We start from the raw sequence: 22172 nt of genomic DNA on the forward strand, positions 1-22172 counted from the left end.
TCCACAGGCACACACACACACACACACACATACACACACACACACCCTAAAATAAGACACCATTGCCAAGTGACTTTCAGATAGCTGGGAGACAAGAGCCGACGCGCCAGTTGAGTGCTTGTGGTGACCCAGAGGTGAATGTCTTCACTTATTCCATAGGACAAAGCGGAATTTGATGAGAGGATTTCTGGCTTCAAAGCCTACCTGGAGACCAAAGGTGCAGCGCTGAGCCAGACCACAGAGTTTCTTCCATTTTATGCCCTTCCCTTTGTTCCCAACCCCATGGTGCATCCTTCCTTTAAGGAACTCTTCCAGGTAAGAGCTACCTTTTGCCTGCCATTGTGATTTTACTCTGAAAGTTGATGGGTTTGAGGTGAAGGTTGGAAAATGTAAAATTTCATCACATTAGATTAAAGAAGGAAGACCCAGATGATGTGTTAGAGTTGGCTGGCCAATGTGAGAAACTTCGTCAATGTGTTCACTGGTAATAAAGCTGATACACTGATGACAGTGAGGATGCCCGGACTGTACCACAGCAGTAATGATGCATAGTTGTGGGCTGCAGGTCATAAGAGTTTCATTCTTTATTACAATTCTCTCTTGCCTAGTGTTGGCTTCCTTCATTGGCTGCTGCTGTATTTCAGACTGTTTGCCTGTGGCTAAGTTAATGTTAATATTTCCTTGGAGTCGGGTTCTCATTATAACTTTATTATATGTAACATGATTTATCTAATGAAGTGGATCTCTGATCCACTCCATTAGGAGGCCCCACTAATCCTCATCCTGGGATCCCTTTGAAGCAGCCTCTCAATTTAAACAATTATTGTTTTATTCTGAACTTAAAACATCAAAAAGAGAAAGCGTTTCCATAAACACAACAGAAAACAAAAAGAATTCTATAGGAAGCTATGGATCTCTATTTCACACCATTTTTTAAAAAAGTATATAATAAAAAGTTACTATTTAAATAATAGTAATTTTAAAAACGGTCCTTTTCTGGACTTCCTTCTGAACTTCTTTCTTTTATTTTCTGTGCATATGAAAAAACTGCTTCAATGACTCTCTTGATAAACTCTCCTTTTCTCCAACCCCTGCCCACCATTAACTCAGAGAAAGAAACAAGTAGAGTCAAGCAAAATGAACCCACAGAGTGGCCGTTACCAAAACGTACATCTCTGCACCTCTTGTCCATTCCCTCTCTGTCAGGAGGTAGGGAACATCCTTCATCCCAGGTCCTTTGAAGACATGGTGGGTCATTGCATTAATCAGAATCCTTGAGCCTTTCAGTCATTTTTATTTCAATGATATTGCTCTTGTAGAAATCGTTCTCCTGGTTCTGCTCACTTCAGTCTGTGTCAATTAATACTACTTAGAACTCTCTGAAATCATCTTTTTTTTTTCATTTTTTTACAGCTCAGTAATATTCCATTCCCTTTATATGCCACAGTTTGTTCAGCCATTCCCCAGTTGTCCATCTTGCTTAGATTCTACTCTCCAGTTCTTCTTCAGCCCTGTTCTTTTCATCAAGGTGCTTGAAAGTCTTTTATTCCATTATAGATCCATTTTTCCCCCCTTAGGGTTATGCTTAGGTTTGTAGGATCTTGATTGTAAGCCTATATCTTTTTTGCCTTTTGGACTAATGTATTCCAAGATCTCCTCTCATTGACAGGAGAAGGTGCCAGGACTTATGTGATCCAGACTGTGATTCCTTGGTACTCCGACTTCTCCCCTCCGATGTTTGCAGTGTTTCTTCTTTGATGTGGGAGCTCTGAATTTTGCTGTGACATGCCTGACTTTTCCTTTTGGGGTTCCTTTCAAGATGTGATCAGTATATTTTGTCCTCACTTTGCCCTCTGGTCCTAATAGATTTGAACAGATTTCATTTATGATTTCTTGAAATATAATGTTCCAGCTTTTTTTTTTTAAAGCATGATTTTTCAGAGAGTCCAGTGATTATTTTAATTGTCTCTTTGCTCTGTTTTCCAGGTCATTTGTTTTTGATGCCAGATATCAATGTTTTCTCCTATTTTTCCAATCTTTTGGTTGGAAACACATGTAATATATAATGTTTCTTATGGTCTTGTGTAGTCATTGATTTTTGCTTGATCAATTACAGCTTTTGTGACATTCTGCTTTTTTTAAAAAGATAACATTTTTCCCTAATTACATGTAAAGACAATTTTTAATATTCACTTTTTTAAAGTTTTGAGTTCCAAATTTTCTTCCTCCCTCAGCCCCCCCAAAGAAATTTGATGTAGGTTATATATGTGCAATCATGTAAAACATATTTCCATATTAGTCACGTTGTGAAAGAAAAAACAGGCCAAAAGAAAAAAAAATCCGGAAAGTTAAAATGTTTCCATTTGCATTCAGACTCCAACAGTTCTTTCTCTGGAGGCGGAGAGCATTTTTCATCATGAGTCCTTTGGGATTATCTTAGATTACTGTATTGCTGAGAAGAGCTAAGTCATTCACAGTTGGTTGTTCCAGGATGGAGCTTGGGATCATAAAAAAGCACTGTCTGCATGTCCCTAAAAACAATCTGGCTGATTCTCGTTCTCCTGTTCATTCCTGAGCTGAGTTCATTGTTCGTTCACGTGACTCTCCAAGAACTGTATTCTGATGGACCGTATCGATGGGATATCTGCATGCCATAGTCTCAACAGTGGGGATTCTGTGCCCACTACTCTTCAGTGATTGTGGACCTCACGTAGGAGGCACTCCTGTGTCCCTGGGATCATGTGGTCAGCACACCATCATTGCTCACAGAGCAACATCAGGACAGCACAGAGGACTTCCCTGTCTAGAGGGAAAGCCTCTTTGCTTTAGACTTTGCTCTTGACCTTTCTCCACCTTGTTCTAGAACACCTCCTTCCAAATCAGATGTTTTTTGTCATCGACAAACAACGAGTGCTGTGGGAGCTTATCTCTATCTTTTAGTCCTTGTATGACTGTAAAGGTGTGGTTGGTCCCCATAGAACCAGCCTACCTGTTTCCTTGTTGTCTCCTCATTATGGAGGTTCTCAGAAAGATTTTGTAGAAAATAAGGGTTAGCTATTGACATTCTCTTGGCCACTTTTTTTTGGCAATACAGTTCAAGATTTTTCCAAGCCTTTGGTGTCCTAAGGATCAGTACTCTCCAAACCGTCTCCCTTCCAGTACTGACTTCCTGTGTGCTTGGGGTCGTGTTCTTCTCTATTTGTCTCTCCCCACCTTCCTCGTGCAGCACGTGGGCACTGAGGTCTCAGGGCCGAATGTGGCGGCTCTGCCAAATGACAGTCTGTCACCAGCTGGCCTTTGCAGATCTTTTCCATTTTCATCTCTCATCCTCACTCCAGTTTCATCCTGAAAAGTCCATGGGCTGACTTCACTTGGTTGGGCTCTTCCAAGCTCTCCACAAACTCGGTTTTACCTTTGCTGTTTTATGAAGCAATGTTGCTCATAGTCCTTCCTCCACAAAAGTTTATGTTGACCCTGCCTTGACTGCCACGTCACTCTCTTTGGCAGGGAGATGAGTGTTTGCTGGCTGAATCCAGGCTCTCAGCAGAGAATTATAATGGACATGACTAAACAAGGGCCTGTGCTAGTTAGTGGTCTCAAATGGTAACTAACAGAAGAACCGTCTACAGGCACCTCGCAGCCCCTGCCGGGGTTTTTAGGCAGCTTCTTGTAAGCTCTCACAGCAGTCCAATGCTGGAAACCTTTTCTTATAGAATAAAACAACAAAAAACCCTGAGAAAATGGAGCTGGGAGCACAGGCTTTACGAATAAGCATTCTATCCCCCAGTTTCACAAAGTTGCTAATATTTGTTTAACAAAAGAGTGGAGTGCCTCCTAGTCATCCACTTGTATCTTTGAAAAAGTCAGAAAGTTCACCCATAGCACCGCCATATTGAATGGGACTCATTGGCTGAGCTGGAAACTGGGGTGCTTGGCCAGGAAAGTGGCAGCTGGAATGATTCTGGAGAGAGAGACCTGGTTGTTTTTTGAAGAATTCCCTTGTATTCAATTTAACAAGCATTGATAAAATGCAGAATGGTATATGAGGGATGCATGTGTGCACATTGTGGAATGAGCCCTGGGGTCAAGCTATCTCAGGTTATATCCTCTCACTTATTCCCACCCCTTAACCTCTTGGCTAAATGGTCTGATGATATCAGAGCTTTGGACCTAAGGTTAGTGAACTTTAAACACTTTAATAACTATTTCAATGTGATTGGTTTTCTTTGTAATCTTTGGTATTTTACACATTTAAAAACCATGATTCTGCAAAGGCCTCTGGGTTTTCCTAGACTCCTCATCTGAGGCATTCATGACCCAGAAAAGGGCCATTACTTTCAGACCTAGTGATTGCTAATGGCCCTTTCAGTTCTGACTTCCATTATTCCATAGCCTGGGATTCTTCAAGGATGGGGGCTTTCTCTTTCTCCTAATGCCTAGCTGAGCGCTTTAGGCGCAGTAGGTATGTAGTACAGTCATTGAATGGCCAAGTGAAGGAAAGAGCAAGGGAAAAGGGTTAAATAATCCCTGCCTTCATGGAGATTACCATCCAGTCTGGGCCTAAGACGAAGTGGCTGGTACTGTGGGTGGAGAACTGGCCTTGGAGTCCAGAAGACCCAGGTTCAAGTGTTGCCTTGTGACATGTTAGCTCTGGGCTTCGAGGCAACTTGTCTGTCTCTGCACTGGTGAAATCACCCTTCCTTCTCCCACAGGGCCATGTCAGATCCCTGGTGATCCTTGGTGGTATGGGAAGGTGGTGTGTGAGATAGATGGTACTTGGTGACAGGAGCTCTACTCTTTGGAGAGATGGCTGGAAGGGAAAGTGTGAACTAGGAAGATCGACTTGGGGGGGCCCCATAGGATGGAGATGCACCACCATCCTGCGGGAAGCCCCTCACCAGGCGCCTGATGCCGGCGGCAGCCTCATGGCAGCAGCTCTTACTCCTTTCCTGTCCAAACTGGGGGCCAGGGAGAGGAGTCTCTCTTTAGGAAGTCTAATCATTACGAAGCCGCCCACATAGTTCCTGTTCCTTTTTAGTGCTGCTTTGATGATGGTAGCCATGGCCCCATGTGTTCCTAAAATGTTCATGGCATTTCCGCCCAACACAATGACTTGATGTACGTGGTTTTAAATTACACGAAATATTCAAATAATGTACCAGGATTCTTCTTTCCCTATCTGTTTATGAAACTGCTATGATAATTTATTTCCCTTCTGAGTATTTATAGGTCTGTATAAATGAATGAGCCAAATTCTCTGGAAACTGTCTGTGGCCAAATGTCTTGCATTTGCTCCCTCCAGGTTGTCGGGGGGCCCCTGTAACCCAGATGGTGGGTCAACTAGATGCCGCTGTACATATTTGGTGAACAAATACTCACATGGCTATCGCTTTGTTTGCCTTCTAGGATTCCTGGACTCCAGAGTTAAAGATGAGGTTGGAAGCGTTCCTGTCGTCCACTCTCAAAGCCAGTAACACTCCGAGGCTTTTCACTCTCTATGTATCCTTCTGACCCAAACGTAGAGACCTAAAATAGATGGGCTGTCTTAGACTCTGTTTAAACCGGCTGCTCAGGGTCCCTATGGTATCGTTCATCTTGCTTTGGGAAGGTGAATGAAACATTTGCCTCCTGCAGGAAGAAGCCACTCTTCACAAAGCAGGCCTTTAAGCTCGGGTGTCAAACATTAGGCCAGAGGTTGGATTCAAACTTTTTTTAATCTAAACCTTTTTTTGATCCAAAGACTAAATTTTTACACTTCCGATCCAGGTAGAGCAGAGACAGCCTTAGTCTCAATAGAAAATACCCTTTGGGGATTTGTATCCTTCTGTAAAACTAGGGGTTGAGATAATTAAGTAGGGCCTCCTTCATTGCCTTATGGTCATGTCCCGAATGTTGTTATCTGCTTTCTGTGTGCCTTCTTTCTCTACCAAAAAGCCAAGACCTGATTTCAGAAGGAGAATGTTCCTTCTTTATGCATCTCTCTTATGGAAGCCATGTGGTCCAGCAGAATGTCAGACTTGGGGTCAGGCTGGGAACCAGCCCAGCTCAGACATTCACAGAGGCTCAGTTTCCCCGAATGCTGCATTGCTGACCCCACAGCGTTGGGGTAGGGAGCATGCTGTTTGTAAACCTTAACAGGCTATTTCAACATAAACATTTATCAGATTAATGTGACTTGATTAGAACTCTCTGCTCCTTTCCCAGGATTTCTCAGAGTAGGAGCCTACAGGCTTCCTTTAATAATTAGCCTGTATGATTGATATTACTGGTTGGGGAATAGCTGCCAGCTCTCCACTAGCCTGCTTTGGTATTTTGGGGCTCACATGTTAGACCGTGCTGGCCAACTGAAAGCAAACCACTTTAGCTGCTCATTCTCTGTGGTGCCACACTTCCCCCCATCCCCATGAAGCTTTTCCCAGTGGGCTTCAGTCAGCTAGCAGGCGGTAAAGGAGGCCCTCCTCCTTTGGGGTCCTAGAGACACTGCCTAAAATAGGGACGTGTAAAACAAGTATTGGAGCCCCGTTTCTCCAACAGAATTCATTGATAATAAAAAAAAAATACACTCCTTTCTGGTTTGAAAATTAACTAGGGTCTGACCCCTGCAGGCAATGACTGAGGAGTTGGTAACTGTCAGGCTACACATCTAGGGGTTGGCTTTCAGTGTTATGTAACCCTGCTGAGGTTCTGTCTTACGGGAGGGTGCCCAGTGACACCCACTCTTGCACTGCGGGAAGAGGGAGGTGTTTGGAGTGGTCAGAGGGCTCGGGTTCAAATCTGGCTCTTCCACTTAGCAGCGGTGTGTGCTTGGGCAAGTCACGTGACCTCCACAGGCCTTCATGTCCTCCTCTATAAGATGAGGGGGTTGGCCTTCCTGACCTCAAAGGGCTCTTCTCTCCAGAGATCTGGGATCCCTCACCCTGGGGATGCTTTTCCTGAACTTTTTCATCTCACAGAAGGAAAATGGACAGAGCAACAAAGGTAAGCTATCACTCTGCTATGTGTGCGCGTGTGCGTGTGCGTGTGTGTGTGTGTGTGTGTGTGTGTGTGTGTGTGTGTGTTGTGTGTGTGAGTGTATGTGTGTGTGTGTGCGCGCGCTCGCGCTCGAGCTCGTGCACGCGCACATGCAGCATGTGAAGAATGAACATGATGAATGATGGCTAGGCTGGCTTATATAAGCTCATGGAACGGGTTGACCTATGGGTCATGAAGCACTTGGAATGTATGAATCAACATATATGTATGATTTAATCCTGTTTTCCTTAAAGAATCAATCCTTTCTGTTCCCAGAGGCACAGCTTCCATGCAGCTAAATGGGAATTCCACATGCATAAGAAAAGGCAAACTGTTATTTCTAATCCGGCCACCAAGAGCCAGTTTTCACGTAAACATGAACGTCGGTTCACAGAGATATGTTCGATTTTGTCTGGCGTTCGTAGATTTAGAGCTGGAGGTCTAAATTTAGAGCCGGGTCCAATCTCCCAGCTCCCCAGATGCAGACACTGACACCCAGAGAAGCCAAGGCCACTGTGGTAGGGAGCAGCCGCAGTGGGGGCTGGGGCCCAGGTCCGCCATCTCTACTGCAGCGCTGTTTGTGAATTCCAAGCTCACAGTTGTCAGCCAACGTGTAAGGTCGTAGGAGAGGGCTGGAATCGTTGGCTCCTTTGTCCATCTATTCGTTAAATGGTTATTGAGCATCTGCTAGCAACATCTTACTGTGCAAGGCCCTTTGGAGGCTCCTATAAAATGTAATGCATGGCCCCTGCACTCAGAGAGCTGATAGTTTTGGGAGGCTTGGGGTAGGGAAGGAGGAGGGGCAGGAAGCCTTCGCATATCTCACATTCACTCTGCTGGCACAAGATGGAGGCCAGAGGGCAGGTGAGATCCTGGTGGCGTCCACATCTTGGGAGCTGCCCCTTTGCCAAGCGAAACAGGTGGGCTGGCCGGTAACCAGAGGAGCTTGGGCTTGACAAAAGAGAGCTTCAAAGAGCCTTTGCCACCATATTCTTCTGTGATTCCTCAGGACCCGTCAGAGGAAGGCATTTGGCAGATCAGCTAACTCTAAAATCCCCCGAACGTGCCTAGGATCTTACTGCGCCAGAATAAGGAAGCGTGTTCTGCCCCTGAAGTTGCAGTGTGAAGGAGGCTCTTCTGTCTCCACAGGGAAGCATAGATTCAGGGCACAACCTGGACCGTGGCTTGGTCAGCTGAGATCCTGCTTCAGTGACTTTACAGAAAATGTATCCTTAAGAAAGCCACGTGGCCCATGCAGGAGAGGCACCATGCCCCCTGACTTTTCCCGCATCTCATCCCTCAGCGTGGGCCACACATTTCCCCAAGAGGTCAAACAAAACCGCACCATGGTTATCGTGAGGAGCCACAGCAGGAATCGTGGCAGGCTGCTGGCCCTTGGTACCAAACTGGACGATCATCCCAGTTTGGAAGATGTTTCAGATGTTATTCGTCTTGGGAAATTGCAGCCGACCTTTGTGAGGCCTTAGGGGAAAACCCCAAAGTTTTGGTGGCTGGGAGAGTTGCTCCATTAACAAAATACTCTCCACTGTTCCCAGCTTTGAGGGTGAAAAGTGAAGTGAACCAAGATCCCATTTGCCTCTGTCCCCCAGTGCTATGGTTTAGGCATGGCCCCAAATGCTTTTTTTTTTAATCTTTTTTTTTGGCGGGGGCGTGGGGAAGGCAGGGCAATTGGGGTTAAGTGACTTGCCCAAGGTCACACAGCTAGTAAGTGTGTCAAGTGTCTGAGGCTGGATTTGAACTCAGGTCCTCCAGGGCTGGTGCTCTACTCACTGCGCCACCTAGTTGCCCCGCAAAATACTTCTTAAAAGAAAATTTGGACCTTTTAGACTTGGATTTCTAATCCAGGCTAGAAGGCTTGGCATTTCTCACAAAAGGTCAGGATTAAGAATTTACTTTTTGCCTCTGAAGGATTGGCAAATAAAGTGTCTTTTTTTTCAACCGTGGGCACAAGTAGGGACCACCTAGGACTGGTAATGGCCTAGAGCCCACGTGGATGTACAGGGAGATGCCCTGGAGCCATTGCCTCCCCCTTAGGGAGTCGAGGAGAGGCCTGTTCTGCCTGGCCTTTTAGGGAGCCAGGTGATGGGAAGGCTGTTGTGTGTCTTGGATCTAACCGACGTATGCTTGGTAGGGAGAGTCAGGGGATGGTTAGTTGGGGAGAATGAATGGAGTGGACTGTTGAGTATGGGAGACACCCGCCGTGGTTTGGTCCGTATCTCCTGTTGTCTTCGTGGGATAGAGATGTTTCTGGAGGCTGTGTGGGTCCATTGTGATTTGTGCTCAGGTCCAGCCTCATGCTGCCTCTCTGAGCAGCACCAGGCAGGCTTCTCCCCACAGCCCATCCCTGGAGGAGGGTGGCCAAGCCTGGGCTGGGGCAGATGTGCCTCCCAGGGCTTTCCTCCAAGTCAGAAGCAGTAGGAGGGCCCAGCAAGACTGGGGAATTGCTGCTCTTCATTGAAGTGTGGGCTCCAGCAGGTGCAGCTATGTGCCAGCTCCCTGGTGGCGGGTTGGGTGTCCCAGGGCCCCATCCCCACCTTACGTTGGCTTTTCCCCAGTTTGGTGAGTAAGTGGTATGGCTGTAGGCCAGAGGCTCTGGATCTTGACCTGGTTAGTGTCAGTGAGGATCCTGAGAGTAGTTGAGAACTCCTGGGCCCTGGGCCTGCAGGCCTTGAAATGCCATTTCATGAACATTTGAAAAGCCAAGGGGGCATCTCACAGTGGATTGGCCTGGACTGTCCAGGTGGAGGCCAGAGGTGCAGTTTGGTGGTGATCACCACTCCTGCCAACAGATGGCAGCACGTCCCCAGAGCCGCCACTCCTCAGATATCCCTGCCCCCGGTTCTGCTGCTCATCCTCAGCTCCTCATCCTGCCATCTCTGCATCCTGTCCCTTTGCTCACTATTGCTAGCCCCATCTTCATTGCCTGTCACCTGGACTATGGCAGCAGCCTCCTGATTGGTCCCCCTGCCTTGAGTCCCTCCCCCCTCTAGCTCACAGGCCACAAAACTGCCAAAGCAGGATTCGGGAAGCACAAGTTTGACCATATCCTCCCCTGTTTAATAAACTCCATGGGCTCCTTAGTACATCCCCTGGCATCAGCCAGAAACTCCTCTTTGCAATCAGGCCCCAGCCTAGCTTGCCAGGCTTCTTACACAACCCCCCTTCACACACACACACACACACACACACACACACACACAGAGGACTCTCCTTCACACACACACATACACACATGACTCCCCTTCACTCATACACACACGCAGCTCCCCTTCACTCTCACACACACACAACCCTCTTCCCTTCACACATACATACTGTTTCCACAATCCAGCTAGCAGCTTCTGTGGGGGTGTAAGATCCACCTACAACCAGCACCCAGAAAGCTGCCAACAGCACAGGTTCTTTTGATCTGCTTAACTAAGGAAAGCAGTGAAGGGGTTGACAAGTTTACTTCAATCCAGCATACAGACAGCATTCGCTTAGTTCAGGGGAAAAAGACAGCACCCTGAACTTCAGAACAAAATACAATCAAATTACAAACATCAACAGACAGACCCAATACAATTCATAGTTACCAACATCTAGGTTCAGCCCGGGAGTTCAGAACAAGGGCTGGCCCAGAGTCACGCACCACCACCGCTGCAGAAAAGAGCTCCAAGGAAGAGGAGGCCAACCCCTGTTTTTTTTATCTTTTTCAGTGTCAGGGGTGAGTCACACATGCGACTCACCCACATGACCTAGAATCGTCACAAAGAGGCAACTTAAACCCACGTGGTCTAAAAGCCTCTGCTGTCTCAGACATGTAAACTAGGCCCTCCCTGGAGTTAGCTCCACCTTGGGCCCCACCTTAGTTGCCAATCCACACCCACATAGGTTTTACACCTAATAGGGGTTTGGGCCTGGGGCCTAGCACTTAGTAAGGCTCAATGAAATACACTGAATTACTCAAAGCAAACAAAAGCCAAACTCTTCAAGGCACTTGTTGAACTAAGTGCTAAGGAGCCCATTTTGCTTACCAACACACTCCACCCATTGTTCTAGGATACATAATCTAATCAGCCATGTGTCCTAGAACATACGTGACCCATTATACATTGTGATCCAATTACGCAGGAAACTAAAACATATCATTCACAACAAAGCAAAACATATCATTCAGTGCCATTCCCAAAGAAGGGATTATCTCCTGCTCTGGGCCCCTGGGAAACCACGCCCAGCACTTCCATCAGGACTTTGTTGCTCCTGAGGCTGCACAGAACCATAGCCACCCCAGGTACAAAGAGCAGTCCAAAAACAGGGAAACATTCAACCAGCCCAGCACCCCAAAACGCCATGCTTTCCTGTTAAAGGTAGATCCTGACCACGACTATGCCATTTGTTTCAACAATCTGGCTAGCAGCTTCTGTGCGGGTGTAAGATCCACCCGCAGCAGTGGTGGCACATGTGATTCTAGGCCAGCCCTTGTTCCGAGCTCCAGGGCTGAACCTAGATGTTGGTAACTATGAATTGTATTGGGTCTGTCTGTTGATGTTTGTAATTCATTTGTAATTTGCTCTGAAGTTCAGTGTGCTGGTCTCTTCCCCTGAACTAAGTGAATGATATTTGTATGCTGAATTAAAGTAAGCTTGTCAACCCCTTCACCTTGCTTTCCTTAGTTAAGCAGATCAAAAGAACCTGTGCTGTTGGCAGCTTTCTGGGTGCTGACTGTGCTGGCTGTGGGTGGCTCTTACACCCCCACAGAAGCTGCTAGCTGGATTGTTAAAACACACACACACACACACACACACCCAGAGTAGTCCATATCAGTGCCTGTCCCTGAAGGGCTCAGCTCCAGCCCCACCTTCTGCATGGAATCTTTCCTGATTCCTCCAGCTGCCAGCCCCCCGAGGCCCCCCACCCCACTGCTGTGGTCCCCTTGTCTCTCTTGTAGGCCCTGCTCCTTGGCTAGCCTGTCTCCTTGCCAGAAGGGACCCTTTCACTTGGGTTTTTGTCCCCAGTGCTTATCAGAAGGCCTGCTACGTGGTAGAACACGAAGGCAGGTTGGGTCAGTGTGACCAAGCATTTATTACGTGCTTCCTGTGTGCGGGCCCATGGGGTCTCCTGGGGGTTACCAGGGCCAGGCCTGATCATGTCATGCTCAGCAGTTGTGCCTAAGCTGTGGGTCCCCAGTTTTCTTTCTCAGAAGTCACCCTGGGGCTCAGGCAGTCGACGGGGTGGCCAGTGGACACCGTCCAGGTATTTTGCTAGAATCCTTCCCAGGTCACCTTCTCTGGGCTTCCCAGTCAATCAGCAGAGTAGACGCAGCCTGCCAGATCTGAGGTTCTGTAACGGAGCAGCCCATGCGGGGCACCTCTGCTTCCACACCACCAGACGTACTCTAGGGAAGGAGCTTGGCCAAGCACTGCATCTTGCAGGGCTGAGAGGGGAAGGTGGCCTTCTGTAACGTACTCGCGTGCAGTGGTGGCCCTGAGGAAGGGGCAGCAGGTGGCCTGGGCCTGAGTGCTTTGGGTTGTTTTCCTATTCAGGCCCACAGAGGCTTCCTCCCTTCGTCTGTACCTCAGTGCCTGCTGATTTGTTTTGATTCTCTGGGATCTCTGGAACACCAACTGCCTGGGCCTGCCCTGAAGCCATAACATTATCAGAGGCCAAGCAGATTGATCTTGAGGGTCAGAAGGAGATGGACCGTGGGGCAGGCAGGGTCAGCCTTCTAGGTCCAAGAGTGAAGAATGGATGGGGAGCCTTTCTGCCATAGATCCCGGGGTGTCAGGCAGGCCAGGATTTGTAGGTCCCTAGGCTGGGTAGAATTCCGTGAGTGAGAATATGTACACTATTTCCATCCTGTTAAATGTTCGAGATTGAGGGGGTGGCCTGGGGAAGTGCTGGAGGGGCCTTGTCACTGGAGGTGGGATTTGAGGTTCTTCTATTGCTGGAGAGGTGCGTGGGCAGGTTAGCAGACATCCACCTCCTGGGCTCAGTCATCCCAATGGCTGGGGCTAAGCCCTAGCAGGGCTTTGTGCCAGGCCCTGACTCAGGGCACCAAAGGGATTGGTTGGGTTGGTCATGCTGGTCAATGTGCTGCCCTGCCAGCTCGTCCTGTGTGAGTCAGGCCTTGGGTACCAGGATCCCCGCTGTCCAGTAGGAGACTGTCATCTGGGAGGTACAAGGGGCAAGACCATGAAGTCCGGCTGCCCACGAAGGACTGTCTGGGGCCCTGTGAGGACTTTTATTTTAGCATGCTGGGTTTGACCAGTCAGGGAGAACGGCTGTCTCTGGAGCCCTCTGCTGGGGGATGGCAGCATTGCTGGACATAGGATTGGCCAGGGCCCGTGGTTAGGGAGGTGCCTGCCCTGGTGTGTGTGGGGTAAAGCAGAGGAGGAGGGTGAAGACTGAGCCTTGTCTGGGACAGGAGAACACTGCCCCCTCGAGGGATTCTGCAGAAACTGGGGGAGAATGCTATGGAGCCGATGCTGCCCCCCATCAGCTCGGGGCTTCTTGTCTTGGAGGCCGGTGGACCCTGCTGAGGGCAGGCTGCCACTGATGCCTCCTAGAACCACGGGCGGGCCCGGCTGAGGGCCAGAAATGGCAACTTCCCCTCCTTCTGCCCTCATGCTCTGATTTGCTCCTTGTAACTGAAACGAGAAGGACATTTTATATAAAGAAAATGACGGTGCAGTCTGTTTTCTGTTTTTAAGGGGTTTTGTTTTGTTTGTGTATTATTATTTGGTCTGAACCTGTTTTCATTGGCCTCCCAGTGTGGAAATTCCCTCTGAGACACATAACTGTAACTGTCTGCAAGTTCTGGCTTAGAGATTTGCCCCCGGACCTCTGGCCAGGATGGGTCGGAGGCAGAGTGGGAACCTGGGACGTCCCGAAGGAGACGTCAGCCAGCCTCTCTCAGTGAGATGTCAGATTGTTATTTCTTTTCAAAATTACAAACTGTGGGGAAAGTCCCCTGAAGTCCTACAGCCCCAAATCTCCCAGCATGGGAGCAGTGTGCATTCAGTTCTGGGAAACAGTAAACCAAAAGCCTCCAAACACGCAGACAACCATCTTAGAGCTTTTCAATGGAACACTTTGTACAGGTACTTTTGGACCTTTTGAGAGCATGCATAGCTTTTAGCTTTGTCAAATCAGCAAGCATGTATTAAGTACTTACTGTGTGCTGAGAGCTGAGGATACGCTACAAGCCCTCAAGGAACTTACTCTCCAATGAGGGAGACTCCATACAGAAGGGAGCTGGAAAGGTGGGAAGGCTAGTCTGGGCCCATCCTTCCCACAGCAGTCCCCATGGGAGAAGGGGGCCACAGGGGTGGGGAAGAAGGCAGAAGAAGCATGCCCCCCCAATCCTTTGTCTTCTCTTTGTCCTGTCCAGGGGTTCATTGGCCTGGTCTCTAGATTGGAAACCAGATTGAGGCAAGGTGTGAAAACATTTGAAATCTGGGCTTCTTTCCAGACTTCCTGTGCTGTAGAAAATACCCTCCCTCAGAGAGCAAAAATGCCATTTAATGCAAAATGAATTGCTTTTCAAGGCAAATATCCAGCCTCCCATTGGCCCTGCTATTGTGCAAATGCCAAATCTTTGAGTGGCTAATAGCTTGCTAAAAATGCCAGGTATGCATGGCATGGCTTTCAGTGGCATTGAAGGGCCTTGCCATAAACAGTTCCCAAGAAGTTTCTGATGGATGATTCTCAGGGGCCTCTTTGAAGGAACATCGTGGCACCTCTGGGAGGGGGTGGGGGCATCGATCTGCCCCTTCTGTTTCCAGTACATGTACCTATAACTCAGCTATCAGACGTGGCACACTCAGCCAGTTTCAGCTTCAAGGCCGTTCCCAAACCAAGAGCATGTTGCAGGAATCCCTCCTACCCCAACACCGTGTCTGCCATGTTGTGCGCACAGCCCTTATTCTGGTTCAGACCCTGTGTCTTACTGTATGTCTCCCGAAAGAAATAGTTCCCTGCCCACCCTGGCCGGCCCTGGCCCACCCTGTGCCACCCTCTGTGGTTCTACCCCTAGACTCATTCCACTCACTGGAGCAGAATCTTCCCTTTGGGCATTAGGGATGGGATAATAGTACCTGAATGGCCCCAGTTAATTTGGACGTGCTAACCTAAGAACCCTGCCGTCAGGCACAGGACAAGCTTAGGGAGCTCACCCTCTTTCTCATTGCAATGGCTAGGCTCTGTGGCGAAGGATCCCACAGTGGAAGCTCAGCCCATGGCGTGGTAGGCTCCTCCCAGCTAGAGAACCCGAGTCAGCAGTTCATTCAGCGAGGAGGGCTGTGGGGCCCTGCCCAGCTACCTAGGATCCCTCCAGGTAAGGCTGAAGGGGCCTCAGAAAGCAAAAGAGCTGAGGCCCAGAGAGGTCTGACTTGGCCACAGCGTGGTAGAGCCGGAGATCCACTCTGATTTCTGATCAGAATTGTACAGTCACCTTTACTAAGTACAAGCAAGTACTTGGAGAGCTTGTTGGTCCCACCAGTCTGAGGCAAGAGCTCTGATTCCTGTTATGTGTCCCAATGACAAAGGAACCTGGTCATGACAATAGCACGTTACGAAAGGCTTCGTGAGACCTGGCTGCTGTCCTCCTGCCTCAGTCACCCAGACCAAGCTCGCCAAGTCTTGTGTTCAAGGTCTGGTTAATCTATCAGTGTGCTCTGGTCCTTCTCTGGTCGACACGTCCAAAGGAAGACCAGGGCAGGGCAGGGGGGGCGGGGACCTCAGGACAGCACCAGGCACAAGCCGCAGACTTGCTGAAGGCCAGTTGTCTTCCTACTCTCGAACCTCTCTGGTTCCTGTCCAGGGATTCATGCCCTCCTGGTAACAAAGGATGAAGCATCACTCCTGGCCAGTTGCAAGGGTATTGATGTGCAAGGAAGCACACGCTCAGCATTGCAGAAGGGCAAGTCTCACTGCTGAACCAGAGGGAGCTTTGGCAGAATGCGTCCAACTTGAACTGGCTCTCAACCTCTTCTGAGGCCCTTTCCTAGTGGAGACCTCTGGCTGAGCTGGGAAGCTGCCAGATCCATGGTAAACAGAATGAAGGAAACTTCCGAGTTCATATTTGAAGTGAGAGCATCCACACCCGCTCATGAGGGCTAGGAAAGGCTCTTTCCTCTCTGAATCTGGAGTGTCCTGCCGTGTTCTACATGTCAGAACTTAGGAAGTGTCTTGATAAGGTGGAGAGTGCATGTCCAGGGGAGGGCAACCAGGACTCTGCAGAAGGGCCTTGTATTCCTCTCATGTGACAACCAGTTGAAAGAACTGGGCATGATGGTCACAGGGGATGTCACTGTCTATCTGAAGGGCTGTACATGGAAGAGGAAACTGATGTTCTCAGAAGCAATCCCTAAATTCAGGGGTCAGCATCAGGAGCTCTGGGCTGTCCTTACTAGCCATCTCTAAGCAAAAACTGGGGGACGAGGTGTGGGATATTTTGTAGGTTGGAGGACCTCTTGGGCCTTTTCCAGGCTTTGGGGACATGAACTCGCCCTCCTTGACCTCTTGGCACCCGCTGATGTGGTTGGCTCTTCTCTTCTCCTGGGTCTTCTCTCCTAGTTTCTGTGACTGGCTGCTTCTGCTTTTCCTCCTACAATTCTCCAGCAGAGGCTGGGGGGGGTGTTTGCTGGCCATGCTGTATTCGGGATTCCTCTTCAGGGGTGAGTTTGGGCCACATGGTTGCTGGGTCCCTTCTAGCCCTGAAATTCTATGATTTGTGAAGAGGGGTTTCCATCAAGCAGGAGATGGGGAGCCAAGAAAGGGTGAGGCCCAGGTTCCTGTAGTTTTCAGGTAGAACCAGCACTGAGGAGATTTCTGTAAACTTTGAGTTTTCTTTTTGGTCTTCACCTGTGATTTCATCCATGTATGGAGCTTCCAGGATGGAAATGCCCTCCATCAATGCAAATTAGTGACTCCTCTGTGACTTACTATCTTAGTGAATTTCTTGGAGGCTCTGAGAGGTTAAGGGATTCACCCTTGGCCATACAATTAGTGTGTATCAGCAGAACATGAAGGCCAGGCCAGTCTTTTGGATGCTAAGGCAGGCCCTCTGTTTACTGTGTCATGCTAGCTCTTAAAATACTTAAAAGGAAGTATATGTGTTGTTTTCAGGGAGCCAGGTGTAATATGAATTAAGTTGGGACTTTTTTTTTACTGTTTTAGAATGCTAAATTAATTGTCTTTGCTTGAGCCTTACTAGGTACAAAGCCCCAGGCCCAAACCCCCAATTACTAGGTGCTAAGCCTGTGTGGGCGTGAAGCCCTCAGGGTCCTAAGGGGAGTTGCTAAGACCTGAGCCAATAGTAGGTGCCTAAGTTCTGGTTGCTCAGATGATGATGAAGTCCAAACACTGTATAGAAAGAGAGAACAGAGCCATTTGATTGAGGCTCTCACTCCTGGAGGAGTGTTGGCATGGGACTCTGGGCAGCTGCTCTAAGAGCCTCCCGGCTTGTCAACCCAGATGTTGATGGTTTTTTGGTAACTATGAATTGTGATCTGGTCTGTTTATATTGAGTATGTTTGTAACTTGCTTGTATTTGCTCTGAATTTCAGGTTGCTGGCTTTTTCTTCCTGAATTAAGTGAATGATATCTATATGTTGGATTGAAATAAGATAGTTTACCCCTTAATGTTACTTTCCTTAGTAAAGCAGATCAAAAGAACCTGTGCAGGCAGTGTTCTTGTTGGGCTTGTGTTGGTCTTTCACCCCCACAACAGCTGCTAGCTGAATTGTTGCGGGGCAAAGGGGAAACCTGTATCTCCTGTAGGTAAACATTTATTAAGCACCTATCAGGTGCTGCATGCTGGGAATGAAGAGCAGCAGTTGTCCTCAGGGAGCTTATGTTCTTCTAGGCTATGCTAGGTGGGTAAGGTGTCTCAGCACAGGAAGGAGGGGCAGACACCACTAAGTCCAAGTCTTGGGGCTTGCGGAGGCCCATGCCAACGGGTAACTCTGTGGGTGGGCTCCTTGGCTCCCTGCTGCTGTTCAGAGCTAATGACCTTTTTGTTCTATCCCCATGACAGCAGTGCTATGGTTGGATAACATTTACTGAATGCCAAGACAGGTATTAGAAACGTATTGGCCTTTGGCAAACATCATGTTTTCATTACATTATTGAAATTGGCTTCATTTTATGCCTGGAAATAATCACTCTTGTGTTGTGAGATTACAGATCTCATAAACCAGCAGCTTAAATGGCTCACTCTGGTTTTGTCAATCTCCCCGTGAGTTGAGCGGGGTGATTCCTAGCTGGAGGTCTGTTTCCTTCAAGGTGCTAAAGCATAACTGTACCTAGAAATTCTCGTGTTCCCAAGCGCCCCAGAGACTGCCCTCGGCCGACTGCTGCCCAGTGACTCACCAGCAGGAACCAGGCCTTCTTTTCTTTTTCTTTAGAGAGACCTGACTTTATACTTAGGATTCTGTGTCCACAGATGAGCTAAGCAGTCAGTTACAAGCTTTGTCCAGTTATGGAGAAAGAGAACAGAACACTTGTAAGGATTGAGTTTAATGTCCCTGGTATTATTGCTTGATGGCTGTAACTAGAGAATGAGTTCCTGTGAATGGATTAAACTGTGTGCTAAGCTCTTGGGATGCAAATACTAAAGCCAATACAGGCCTTAGACCTTGGAGGAGCTCACTGGGGGACACATGCAGATGGGGAAGTGTTGACCAGGGTGGGGCATTTGCTTGGGAAAAGTACAGGACTGGTGAGGGGAACTACACACCCTTTCCAGGCACAGAGGCAATATTGATGGGACTTGATTTTTGCCTGAGAACTAGAAAGTAGGGATGGGGTGGAGGAGGAGCAAGGGTGTCAGCAAGAAGATGGCCAGGAAGTAAAGTGAAGCAAGGTTGGGGCCGGTCTGAAATAGGGGGTCACTGGTCAAGGCATCTCCCCAGGGCTCCAAGACAGGAGTTGAGAACTGAAAGGGTTAAGTCCTCATAAACACAAACCTGGTAGCTGTCTGCATACAATTTTCATTTTTATTTAAAGCCAGACACATGATTCTTTTGGCTTCGAGACTAATATATTTATGTAGCTACAGTTGGAATATGAAAATGCTTAGAAACTTTATAACAGTAGAGCCAAGAACTTGATTTTCAAAATGATGGAGAGCTTTTAGTAGGGCTGTGTTTCTATTTAAATTTCATTCTTACAGCAAGGCATCTTGGTTGTGTTGTTAGTACCCCATAAAACTGGACAGCAGAGAAGCTGTCACGTCGATGTTTAGTACTCTGGGGCAAAGTTGATTGCTTTGAGTGTTTGCCAAGGCTTTTATGGGAAGAGTCAGAGCCTGTTCTCACTGATGTGGGTGTAGTTTCTGTGCAAAGCTGGTGTGCCTTTATTAAAATGGTCCAGTCAGCAGCGGCCATGAACATTTGGCTCTTGATTGCCGACCTTACGGATCTTTCTAGGTTCCAGGAGGTAGGGCAAGTCTGGCATTGTCCTGAGATGAGATTGTATGTGTAGGTTCTGGGTCCCCATCCACACTTTAGAAGGACTCCCTTGTGCTTCGCAAATGGCCATGAAGAAGTAGCCCCTTGCCTTGTTTCCCTGACTTTGCAGGTCTTTTCATCCAGACCTTGGTGTGTCACTGCGGCCTGCTGTCTTGGACCGCTCAGGGCAGGGATTGTTGAGCTGATCGTGTGCTGCAGGATGTGTACGTGGAAGAATTTGCCTCCACGATTGAGACGCATCTGATAAAAACGTAGGGCAGCGACAACCTCGTGACGTTGTCTTATAAGAGTAAAGCTTACGGTGAAAATGTCTTCGTAGTAGACGTTCTGTGATATTTTAGTGGCATTCTTGGTCATATTAGTGAAATGTTACCAAGAATCTATGCCTTTCAACCCGAGATGTGGATTATAAGCACACACACGTCCAAAGAGCCAGGGTACTTCCTAGTGACCAGCTTAGTGGCCTTGGGGATGTCACTTTCCTCTCCTCATCAGTAAAATGAGGAGGTTGGGCCAGATGGCTCCGAGGTGTCCCTCCGCCTCTGGATCCTCTTGGTTGGATCCTATTTGAAAAAAGAAGATACCATAGCCTGAGATGGCAAAAAGCAAGAAGGCTCCAAAGTAGGGGCAGCTAGGTGGTGCAGTGAGTAGAGCACTAGCCCTGGGGTCAGGAGGACCTGAGTTCAAATCCGGCCTCAGACACTTGACACACTAGCTGTGTGACCTTGGGCAAGTCACTTAACCCCAATTGCCCTGCCTTCCCCCCTCAAAAAAAAGGCTCTAAAGCAATGGGAGGCTCTCGAGAAAGAAATTCTGATGACCTGAATTATCCTGATGAGGAAGAAAAAGGGGAGACTCCTGTGGCTTCACAGAAAAATGAAGCAAAGTCTGAAAGGACACATCTCAAAGGAAGTGTGGGCAGGGAGCCCAGGCCCAGCCTCAGGGCCATGGGAAGCCTGAGGGCTAGCCCACCCGCATGCTAAGTTATAACAAATGCTGAGGGTAACCAGAGAGCATCTTTTTAATACTCAGCTGGGGACAAAGACAAGGAAAGGATCAGCCACCAGCTGGGTGGATGGGCCAGTATTAACATTCCACAGAGAGAAATGAGTCCTTATGATCTCTTGAGGCTATGGACCTGGGTGACTGGAAGAATGGCGATGTTCCCAGTAGAAATGGGGATGTTAGGAACATGGGTGGGGTTCCTTTTCTCTTTTCTTTCAAGGAGAAGTAGCTTTAGACTGAAAAAGATAGCATTTGTCTCTGAAGAAATCAAAACCCAAGATGAATAAGATAGAAAGATGGTGCCTAACTGTATCTCAAACTCGCCATGTCCAAAACAGACTTCATTACCTTTCCCTTCAAACTCACTCCTCTTCCTAACATCACTATTTCTATTGGGAATACACACAACTGTTCTTCTAGTTACCCAAGTTCATGGTCTCAGGAGCGTCAGGGTCAGTCAGTTCCCAAGTGTTGGCCAACGTTCTACTTCTGCAACATCCCAACTCCACCCCCTTCTCTCTATTCACACAGCCCTGCATTCCTAGTGTAAATCCAACCTAATCTAGTGTGTGATATTTGTGATATGTTCCTGAAATTTAAAGTTTTTGCATCAATATTAGGGAATTAGTTTATAGTTTTCTTTCTCTGTTTTTGCTATCTCTGGTTTATGTATCAAAACCCTATTTGTATCATAGAAGGAATTTGGTAGGACTCCTTCTTTCCCTGTTTTCCCAAACAGTTTACATTAGAATTATTTGTTCTTTAAATGTTTGATAAAATTTGCCTGTAAGTCCATCAGGTCCTGAGGTTCCCCCACCCCCCAAGGGAGCTCATTTATGGCTTGTTCAATTTCTTTTTCTAAGATAGGGTTATTTAAGTATTTCATTTCCCCTTCTGTTAATCTGGACAATTTTGTAAATATCCATCCATTTCACTTAGATTGTCAGTTTTATTGTCATATAATTGGGCAAAATGGTTCCTAGTAATTGCTTTAATTCCATTTTCATTGGTTGTTCATTCACCCTTTTCTTTTTTGAGATGGTAATTTGGTTTTCTTCTTTCCTTTTTAAAATTAAATTAGCCAACGGTTAATCTATTTCATTGTGTATTTTTTTCATAAAAATTAGTTTTATTTTTTAGTTTGATACTTTTTTTACTTTCACTTTTATTAATCTTTCCTTTGATTTTTATGATATCTATTTTAGTGTTTAGTTGGGGATTTTTAATTTGTTTTTTCCCTAGGTTTTTTTTTTTAGTTGCATGCCCAATTCATTAATCTTCTCTTTCTCTCTTTTATTGATGTAAGCATTTAAAGATAGAAATTTTCCATTAAGCACTGCTTTAGCTGTATCCCACAAATTTTGGTATGTCATCTCATCATCATTGTTATTAGTGAAATTATTGATTCTTTCTGTGGTTTGTTCTTTGACTTTTTCTTTAGGATTACATCATTTAGTTTCCAATTAGTTTTTAGTCTGTTTCAAAAGCCCTTGTTGAATGTGCTTGTGTATTTACACACACACACACACACACACACACACACACACACACACGCGCACGCGCACACACACACACACACATACACATATACATGCACATACACATATATATTTGCATTATAGTCAGAAAAGAATGCATTTCATATTTTTGCTTTTCTGTATTTGTGGTTTTTATGACTTG

General features: G+C 47.2%; 1 protein-coding gene across 3 annotated transcripts in view; it reads left to right on the forward strand.

The window, feature by feature from the left end:
* The window catches only part of ARMC9 (armadillo repeat containing 9), a 134010-nt gene that overhangs the window by 9357 nt on the left and 102481 nt on the right, over positions 1-22172 (forward strand). For all 3 annotated transcript variants that reach the window (XM_036769101.1, XM_036769102.1, XM_036769104.1), the window contains exons 5-7: positions 160-315; positions 5407-5499; positions 6954-6978. In XM_036769101.1, coding sequence (XP_036624996.1) covers positions 160-315; positions 5407-5499; positions 6954-6978 — 274 coding nt within the window. The remainder of the gene's footprint in view (positions 1-159; positions 316-5406; positions 5500-6953; positions 6979-22172) is intronic.

Source organism: Trichosurus vulpecula, chromosome 7 (assembly GCF_011100635.1).
Source record: "Trichosurus vulpecula isolate mTriVul1 chromosome 7, mTriVul1.pri, whole genome shotgun sequence".
Taxonomy (NCBI): Eukaryota; Metazoa; Chordata; class Mammalia; order Diprotodontia; family Phalangeridae; genus Trichosurus; species Trichosurus vulpecula.